This window comes from Pseudoliparis swirei, chromosome 19, assembly GCF_029220125.1.
Source record: "Pseudoliparis swirei isolate HS2019 ecotype Mariana Trench chromosome 19, NWPU_hadal_v1, whole genome shotgun sequence".
NCBI classification, from domain to species: domain Eukaryota; kingdom Metazoa; phylum Chordata; class Actinopteri; order Perciformes; family Liparidae; genus Pseudoliparis; species Pseudoliparis swirei.
Genome location: NC_079406.1, coordinates 23,576,316 through 23,586,379, shown reverse-complemented (window position 1 = coordinate 23,586,379; position 10,064 = coordinate 23,576,316). Strand labels below are relative to the sequence as shown.

The window sequence follows — 10,064 nt, the reverse complement described above, 5'->3', positions numbered from 1 at the left end:
CGCTGGTACATAATTCTGATTCTTACCGGTACTCGGCGAACACGGTAATCATTCTTACGCCAGCAGCGGATGTGCGAGCTTTAGGTACAAACACGTTCAGAGAGGGACGCACTTTAACCTCTACCCAGCATGTAAATTATAGTCTACTGTGTCAGAGTTTACCGAGGGAATTAGGCCACAAATTGTTGAAACGGTAGGGGTGATTACCATCTCTGCCACGGGAACGTATTTCTTTTCCTAGAAAATGTGTAGTCGGTGGGCCTGAATGGCAGCAGTATAATTCATACAGTGCGTGTACAATAGCAGAGTATTAAATCACCGTGTGCAACGCTGGGACGGAGAACTAACTGCGTTGTGAACTGCTGCATGTATTTGTATCTTGTGTCCTGCCCTGTTTGTTTAGTGCTGTTCTTTCACCGTTTGTGTGTTTTAATTAGGAGCATGCTTCGGGATTATGTATTATACAATTATGGTACAATTATTTAGGCGGTGACATCTATGCTTCATGTTGATCGTGTTCCCGGTGATTTAATGAGGTAAGATTTCAGCTATTAATTAAAGAGCTGAAACCTACAAAGACCAAACCACACACTGTTTCGCATGACTGTTTCCACTGGTTTTTAACTCGAGCGCCCACATTGAGATTGATTGGCTGAAGAGAGTGATTGACAGAGACGACACACCTAAAATAATATATGTGTGTGTGTGTGCGTGTGTAAGAGTATTAACAATTCCCAAATTATTTCCCAGATTTTTCCAGATACCTGCTCTTTTTGTTTGATGAGAAGTAAACACGCCCTGTAAATAACCCCATGAAGGGTTTATTGTTTTGAGTTGTTTGACTGTTCAGCATTTTCCTTATTGATTTTGATGTATGCCTTTTATATTGTATTGTTTGAATAAATATAGACATTTTATACTACTTCCGCTTAACAGACAAATCGGACTTTTATTTTGAAAGGTAACAAGGAAGCGCACTTTTTTTTAGGTTAAAATGCGAACTTTATGGTATAGATTACGGACAGATGCGCATTTTATAACAAGTTTAATAGTTGATTTGACCCGTATGGGACTGACTCTGTTAAGGTGGTGATGAGGTGGTGATAGTTTACGAGTTTTAATTAATGTATTGTCACCTAAAAAAGAAAATAAAGGAGAGTCACCAGCAGCAAGTCTTCACGCCAATTCATATGATCCGACAACGCTTATTGCTGTCAGAATACGCAGGCGAAACAACATACATAACATAATAATAAATAAGACTAGAGGACGCTTTTTACAATTCATAACAGCATTGTAGAAAAGAGAGATAACAAACGGCAAAGATACGTTGATCAGAGACGTATTTGTTATTATAATACGTCAAATACAAACGTAATTTGGAGAGAAATACGTTTCAGTCAAACGTGACTGCAAATTGCATTTTAGGTCTGGGGGAACGTAATTTTTGTGATACAGGGTTGCCCGGTGTGTAGGAAGTAAACTCGTATTAATGTCGCATTCTCGTGAGTGTGTCTGTGTGTCTGTGTTGACTACCGCACACTCTCTAGCTGTTGACCGCGCCTCATTTGAAACACACACCAGCGTTCTTGGTGAATTCTTGTATTTAGAAATCAATATATCACTTTCAGAAGAACTCGTGATGAGTCTTGGAAATCAGAGTTGTACATTCTGCATGAAAAGATAGCAGACGGCGTGCAGCGCTGCTTCCTCGCAACGGTGATTGATAATGTTGCCGGCTGGATTCCCCCCCACCCACGTTTCTTCGTTCCTCAAACAGTCCATTTCCGCTCACTTTGCCTTACCCAGGAAAATGACTTGTTTTTTCTTTTTTTTCGCTCTCTTCTTCTCAGTCCATGATCCTCCTGCTCCACAGCCAACGGCAGTACATATTCGATTTCGACTCGCTGGACCGGCTCTCCGCCGTCACGATGCCGAGCGTCGCCCGCTACACCATGCAGACCATCCGTTCGGTGGGCTACTACAGGAACCTCTACCGCCCCCCGGAGAGCAACGCCTCCGTGGCAGTGGACTACAGCGAAGACGGCCTCCTCCTCAGGGTGTCTCACCTCGGCACCGGACGCAGGGTCCTGTACCGGTACCGACGGCAGAACAAACTGTCCGAGATCCTGTACGACAGCACCAGGGTCAGCTTCACCTACGACGAGACGGCGGGGGTGCTGAAGACCGTCAACCTGCAGAACGAGGGATTCATCTGCTCCATCCGCTATCGCCAGGTGGGTCCCCTGGTGGACCGGCAGATCTTCCGCTTCAGCGAGGACGGCATGGTCAACGCGCGCTTCGACTACACCTACGACAGCAGCCTGCGGGTCACCAGCGTGCAAGGCGTCATCAACGAGACGCCGCTGCCCATCGACCTGTACCAGTTCGACGACATCTCGGGGAAGGTGGAGCAGTTTGGGAAGTTCGGGGTGATCTACTATGACATCAATCAGATCATATCCACTGCGGTCATGACCTACACCAAGCACTTTGACGCCCACGGACGCATCAAGGAGATCCAGTACGAGATATTCCGCTCGCTCATGTACTGGATCACGTTCCAGTACGACGACGTGGGGCGGGTCGTCAAGCGAGAGATCAAGATCGGCCCCTTCGCCAACACCACCAAGTACGCCTATGAGTACGACGTGGACGGCCAGCTGCAGACGGTGTACCTGAACGAGAAGGTCACGTGGCGCTACACGTACGACCTCAACGGAAACCTGCACCTGCTCAACGCGGGGAGCAGCGCCCGGCTGGTTCCCCTGCGCTACGACTTGAGAGACCGCATCACCCGCCTCGGAGACATCCAGTACAGGATGGACGAAGACGGCTTCCTCCGTCAGAGGGGGGCGGAGATCTTTGAGTACAACTCCAAGGGGCTCTTGGTGCGGGTCTACAGCAAGAGCAGCGGCTGGACGATTCAGTACCGCTACGACGGACTCGGGCGCAGGGTGTCCAGCAAGACGAGCCTGGGCCAACACCTGCAGTACTTCTACGCCGACCTGAGCTACCCGGCCAGGATCACGCACGTGTACAACCACTCCAGTTCAGAGATCACCTCGCTCTACTACGACCTCCAGGGCCACCTGTTTGCGATGGAGATCAGCAGCGGGGAGGAGTTCTACATCGCCGGCGACAACACCGGCACGCCTCTGGCCGTCTTCACCAGCAACGGCCTGCTGGTCAAACAGCTCCAGTACACGGCGTACGGCGAGGTCTACTTCGACTCGAACCCGGAATTCCAACTGGTGCTCGGGTTCCACGGAGGACTTTATGAGCCCCTGACCAAACTGCTCCACTTCGGGGAGCAGGATTATGACATCATGTCTGGAAGGTGGACCGTTCCGGATGTGTCGACTTTGCAAAAAGTCGACAAAGAGCCGGTTCCTTTTAATTTATACATGTTCAGAAGTAACAATCCCATCAGCAAAGTCCATGAAATGAGAGAATATGTCGCAGGTAAGACTGTTAGTGATTAGTGGGGCTGCATTAATGAGTATTGTCATTATTGATTATTTTTGCTTCCTTGACCATGTTATCTTACATATTCAATCGTATAGCTTGTCTTACTTTCTGTCTGATCATTCACCCAAATATATTTTCAGTTGACAATCTTATGACGGATCCTTATGCAGATCCTTATGCAATCCAATATATTTTCTCTCAATCAACTAATTGAGAGTTATTTTCTATAAATATTGATTTATTTGTATTGGTAAAAAATGGTTTTGAAGAATTTCAGCGAAAGGTATTAAACTAGTCACTGTTTCTTCTACATATACAGTATACAAATGTTAAATCAAGAAGTTTTTCAAACCAACATTTCAGGTCCGGTACAAAAGGTATTCATGTATATTTCAGGTATAACTTACTAACAGCGTCATTTATGTTTCTTGCACAGATGTGAACAGCTGGCTTGTAACCTTTGGCTTCCATCTTCACAACACCATTCCTGGGTTTCCGGTCCCAAAGTTTGATTTAAGCATGCCGTCCTACGAACTGAGGAAGAGCCAGCGCTGGGATGATCTGCCGGTTGGTCAAATTATATGCATGTTGAACACAAAATAAACAAATACTGTTCTCCTCCTGCCAACAGATATGATGATGATAAAGTGTAGAGGATGCGAAACAAAAAGTGTCCATTGTTATTCTCTTACATCAGTATTTTGAAGCTGACATCTCTTAATTGCATTGCTATGTATTACAGAGAATATCAATTTTAATTGGGCCGTATTTACATAACTGCAAAATAGGCACAAATTGTAATTTCCTCTGTGTTGTTGTTTTGGTAAACAGTGAAGCACATTTCAACATTGCCTGACTTAATATGTAATATTTTTTGTGTTAAACAATCCGTAAGCCTTTCGCATTCACATTTTTTTGCTGTAAAAATTCTCATGGGAGATTTATCTACTTTTTGGCTTTGAAAACACCATTATCTTAGACAGGGATGAGAAACTCTCTGAAGCAGAGCCGTAGCTGCTTCTAAAGGGGCCTGGAGAATCCGGTTCTGCCATGTTCACGCCTTAACGTTTCACTGCACTCTCCCCTACAGTCTATCTCTGGGGTCCAGCAGGAAGTAACCAGACAAGCCCGCTCCCTCTTGTCATTTGAGCGGCTGCCGGAGGTCCGTCTGCGCCGAGGTCGCAGGGGTGAAAAGTCCTGGCTGTGGTTCTCGGCGGCGATGTCTCCCATCGGAAGGGCCGTCATGTTCGCCATCTACAAGGGCAGCGTTCACACTCACACGCTCAACGTGGCCAGCGAGGACTGCATCAAGGTGGCGACGATCCTCGACAACGCGTTCTATTTGGACGAGCTCCACTTCACCATCGAGGGGTGGGACACGCACTACTTCGTCAAGCCGGGCCTCCCGGACGGCGACCTCGCCGCGTTGCACCTCACGAGCGGCCACAAAACGCTGGAGAACGGCGTCAACGTCACCGTGTCCCAATCCACCACGGTGATAGACAGTCGGACGCGGCGTTTCGCCGACGTGGAGATCCGCGCCGGCGCTCTGGCTCTTCACATTCGCTACGGGTCCACGGTGGACGAGGAGAAGGCGCGGGTGGTCGAGCTGGCGCGGCAGCGCGCACTCGCGGGCGCGTGGGCGAGGGAACAGCAGCGGGTGCGAGACGGCGATGAAGGGTTCCGGCCGTGGACAGAGGGCGAGAAAAGGCAGCTTCTGAGTAGCGGGAAAGTGTTGGGGTATGACGGGTACTACGTGCTCTCCATTGAGCAGTATCCAGAATTTGCGGACAACACTAACAACATTCACCTTCTCCGGCAAAGTGAAATTGGGAAAAGGTAACGATGCGAGGTGGTATTTTTCGGCCAAAGAGACTTCGATTTGGTAGAGACGTAGAAGCAGAAGAAATGGAAAGCAACTGTAATCAAGGGTTGCCGCTATGTGCGCTATATGAGTGTCGTGTGTTTTTGTACAAAAAAAACAAGAAGTGAAAAAAGAATAATTGGAAAAAAAAATGTAAACAACTAAAAAACTAAAAAAAAAGGTCAAAAGCAATGCTGTGCATTGTGACCTAGGGACTACAGAGTACATATATAACTACACCAAGCCTTACCATGGCAGTTACAGGTAAGTTCCTCTGTTGCACAAGCCTTTTGGACTCTGGACTCTGAAGCAGAAGGAAAAGTGGTGTTTTATGGGAAACATTGAGCTAATTTATGTGTTTTATGTTATTTTTTTCATGGTTTAGTTTTCATCAAGGACAAATCTGGCTCGACAGAAAGTATAAGAGCAAAGGAAATGTTTACATTATGCATATATGCACTTCACTAGAAGTACGGCACTCGAGATTTTCACATTCTGAGATCAAACAGTGTCCTTGAGCATAAAAATCAGAGACTTTCTGAAGTGATATCCTCACCAAACAACCACTATATACCAGATTTAGCACTGTAAACATCGAAAAACATGTCTTATTCTCTTTGAGATGCTTTTAAAACGGAAAAAAATGAACAGTTTCCATGTTTAAAATACCCAATATTCATTGTGAGAAAGAAAGAAAAAAGGACAGTCAAAGTACGCCAAACTCTGTTGGGGTGGAAGAGGCACAGACGTGTCTCGGCACAGGGACACACCATGTTTTGTAAATTATGCAAGAGTTGTATGGCGTTTTTTTTTTTTTAAGAAACTGAATAAATGTCTGTATTAGTCATATTAACAGTAATTTATGTTGTGTTTAAACATGACAAAATAAAGTCCAGCTGATTTTTATACATTAATTTTTTTCTTTAGATTTTTCAGACAAGCGTTTCTTTTTTTTTTAAGTTAGGTTCCTTCTAAAATGGCGATGTGGGGCTTCTTCACAATGCTCTGTTTAAGTAACTAACAGAAACCTGTGCATGTAGTGACAAGTATTTACAAGTGGTGCTGTATCTATAACATGCCATCAACTATTATTTCCACTAGATTTCATGTTTATTGGGCATAATGCCTTTTGACCCGGCTTCCTGTCCAATGAATATTTCATCAAACGCAAATATTTCATGAACCCATCTCACATAAACAAGGTTACAGTGGATCCAAATATAGATCACGTCCATGTTCTCGGTAGGTATACTTCTTTTGAATGTTCAATGCACTCATGGATTAAAATGATATTGGGGTTCTCTTTTGGTGTGTTGTTTTTTTAAGAAATGGACTGGAAGTTCTGCTTTTCTTTTTCTTTTGTATGTCTAACTAACTGTTCAGGATTACATTGAATATGAGGAGGGAAATCTTTATTTGCTGGCTCAAGACACTAATTCGGATTTTAGCGACGCTTAAAGTCTTAACCAAATAGTTAAGTATGCACGGCCTCAGCATTCCAAATATCTCAAATTACATAAAAAATTAATAATACATGTTCCTGAGCTACAAAGACAAAATGAAGGATTAGTTTGAAGTTGGCTGTTTGAAGCTGTTCTGAACTCTTAAATGTGTAAAATGTAGCTGAACAGATTTTGAGTGCAACTAATAAACATGTATATATTTGTACTACCGTTCAAAAGTTCGGGGTCACCCAGACAATTTCATGTTTTCCATGAAAACTCAGACTTTTATTCATCAAATTAATTGCAAAATGAAGAGAAAATATAGTCAAGACATTAACAAGGTTAGAAATAAGGATTTTTATTTGAAATATTTATTTTCTTGCTCAAAGGAAGGCCAGTTTTATAGCTTCTCTCACCATCATAACTGTTTTCAGCTGGGCTAACATAAAACGGGTTTTCAAGGGTTTTCTACCCCTCCGCTTTAGTCTTCTAAGGCAATAACACCAATACCATTCGAACACTGCAGATGGGTCTCTATACACCTATGTAGAGATTTCATTAAAAACCAGACGTTTACACCTAGAATAGCCATTTACCACATTATCAATGTGTAGAGTATTTCTGATTAGCTTAATGTTATCTTCATTGAAAAAAACATGCTTTTCTTTAAAAAATAAGGACATTTCTAGATTTTTTTTATTTTTTCTAAGTGACCCCAACATTTTGAACGGTACCGTTCAAAAGATTGGGGTCACTTAGAAATGTCTTTATTTTTCAAAGAAAAGCACTTTTTTCAATAAAGATAACATTAATCAAAAATACACACTAAACATTGTTAATGTGGTAAATGACTATTCTAGGTGGAAACATCTGGTTTCTAATGAAATATCTCCATCGGTGTATAGAGGCCCATTTCCATCAACTATCACTCCAGTGTTCTAATGGTACATTGTGTTTGCTAATCGCCTTAGAAGACTAATATCTGATTAGAAAACCCGTGCAATTATGTAAGCACAGCTGAAAACAGTTATGCTGGTGATATAAGCTATACAACTGGCCTTCCTTTGAGCTTGAAGTTTGAAGAACAAAATTAATACTTCAAATATGAATCATTATTTCTAACCTTGTCAATGTCTTGACTATATTTTCTATTCAATTTTCAATTCATTTGATAAATAAAAGTGAGTTTTCATGGAAGACACAAATTGTCTGGATGACCCCAAACTTTTGAACGGTAGTGTATATATCACCATATATATAGTGTAAATATAAACAGTTACCTAAAAACAATATACTCGTTCATCTACAGGTAGGTATTTTAAATCACATTTTTGGTTGGGATCACATTTCCCACGCTCAGTTATTCATCAAAGCTCAAGAGTTCTGACGATAATTCTGACAACTTCAGATGAAAGCTATTTTCTTTGGTAAACTTCAAAGAGAATATTCTCAGCTTGTTTCATGCTGTTGTTTTTTACCTCCTCCCCGTTGCTCCAACATCCAGCAGATTCTTTATATGGTGTATTACAAAATTAAATGTTTTATGACATATAGGGCTCAACAACAATACATTTCTTTGGATGTTACTCCTAAAATACACACCTTCAAAGTTCTCATCAGACTCCCCGTAGGATATACCATCCGTCTTCACTGACACGAGGAAATGCCTTCTTAAAGTTCCCCTCTGAGCAATTGTCTGTTGTTCCTTCACACTGAGAATTAAAATGAACTTCTACTAACCCCCATTTGTTTTGATATATCCACACAAAGAGTTTCAAATCCCTGCTGGAAATAAAACAACAACCTTCAAATATAAACTCATCTCATGCCAAACAGGGATGCATTAAATCAAATCTTTAATTCTCTTAAAAGTGCTCTGATGCTCCCTAGTGGTACACGGTGCATAGTTCATAAAGTCACGCGGTCCTCCAGCTGACTGCTTAATGTGCACGTCATGTTTGACGACTACGTGTAGAATAGCATCTCTGTACTTTCAGAGAGGCCAGAAAAGCTTTCGCCTAATACATCGACTTTCCAGTGATGAACAATCCCCCCCCCCCAAAAAAACGGTTAATTTCAAAGAAGCATCAAATAGAATAGATAAACGGTTATTAAAATGATGCCGGTGCAGCATCACTGTGACGAACTGCACGGTGCAACGAGACCGACTTCAAAGCGTTACATAAAAGAGAGAAGGCACGACTGCAACAACTTCAAAGTCTCAAACGCACCACGCAATAACCACATCAGAGGAATGGGAGGAAGAAGAAAAAAAACCTCTTCAACTCAGTTGAGCCTCGTGTTATGCACGTAATGTAAAGATAACCATCTAGAAATCACACCGCCAGACATGATTTTGTAGTCTATCTCATGTCGGACGCACAATTAAACACTAGAGCGCTAAAGAGGAAGTTGAACATCGTGTATTATTCCTGGGTTTGACGTCATATAGCTGCGGGGGTTGATTTGGGCCTCATGCTCTGAATAACAGATGAAATAGAATGGCAAATTAAGAAGGCAAAGACTGTATAACGGGGGGAAAAAACGGAGGAGAAATCTGCTCTTGGCGAAACTTCTTAATTTGGATTTAATGAATGAAAAATAAACAATGGAGAGGCTCGGTACAATAGTATTAGAATGAATTGAGCACCTGCACTCGTGACCAGGTGATGGTTTCTGTTAGAATATGTATGCAGTTTACATCCATGTGTGTCCAAAATATCATCACTTCATCATATTGACCAGTTACACATTCTGAATGTTAAAAAGATTGTTTTGTGAGTGACGTTTAACCACCAAACTCTAATCAATTCATATTTGAGTACAACTGGAAGATTTTTTTTGCCCGATGTAATGAAATTCTGTCGAAAAATCCCTGAGATAACCGTTTGATGAGAATGGGGCAGGCGGGCTGACATCATACCGCCGTGCATCTCTGCCGGTGAGGCGTTATGTTACAAAAGTGTTGTAAAAAATTGAAAGTACAGTAAGTCATAAAATTCCATAATGTTCTAATCTATGCTATAAAAACGTCATAAAAAGGCATAGTAATAGTATATTGAATCACAGAAACCTTGATTTAGTTTATCCATAGAATGTGTGTGTGTGTGTGTGTAATTATCAAAAGCCATGAACATGTTATGAAGAAAAAACGTGGTCACGTAAAGTCAAAGCATTGTATATAATACACATTTAATTAAAAGTCATAGTATTGTATGCAGTGAAAATATTTTTTTGAAGTAAAATTGCCTTAAGAAAATTGTTTCATAACAGATTATTATTAT

The 10,064-nt window shown here is 42.1% G+C and overlaps 1 protein-coding gene across 4 annotated transcripts in view; it reads left to right on the top strand.

Annotated features, from left to right (window-relative positions):
* si:dkey-237h12.3 (teneurin-3) overlaps nucleotides 1-6,636 on the top strand; it is an 81,933-nt gene extending 75,297 nt beyond the window's left edge. For all 4 annotated transcript variants that reach the window (XM_056439889.1, XM_056439888.1, XM_056439887.1 and 1 more), the window contains 3 exons: nucleotides 1,854-3,465; nucleotides 3,908-4,038; nucleotides 4,562-6,636. In XM_056439889.1, the coding sequence (XP_056295864.1) occupies nucleotides 1,854-3,465; nucleotides 3,908-4,038; nucleotides 4,562-5,314 (2,496 nt within the window). In that variant the 3' untranslated portion in view covers nucleotides 5,315-6,636. The remainder of the gene's footprint in view (nucleotides 1-1,853; nucleotides 3,466-3,907; nucleotides 4,039-4,561) is intronic.
* Nucleotides 6,637-10,064: the final 3,428 nt, after the last annotated feature.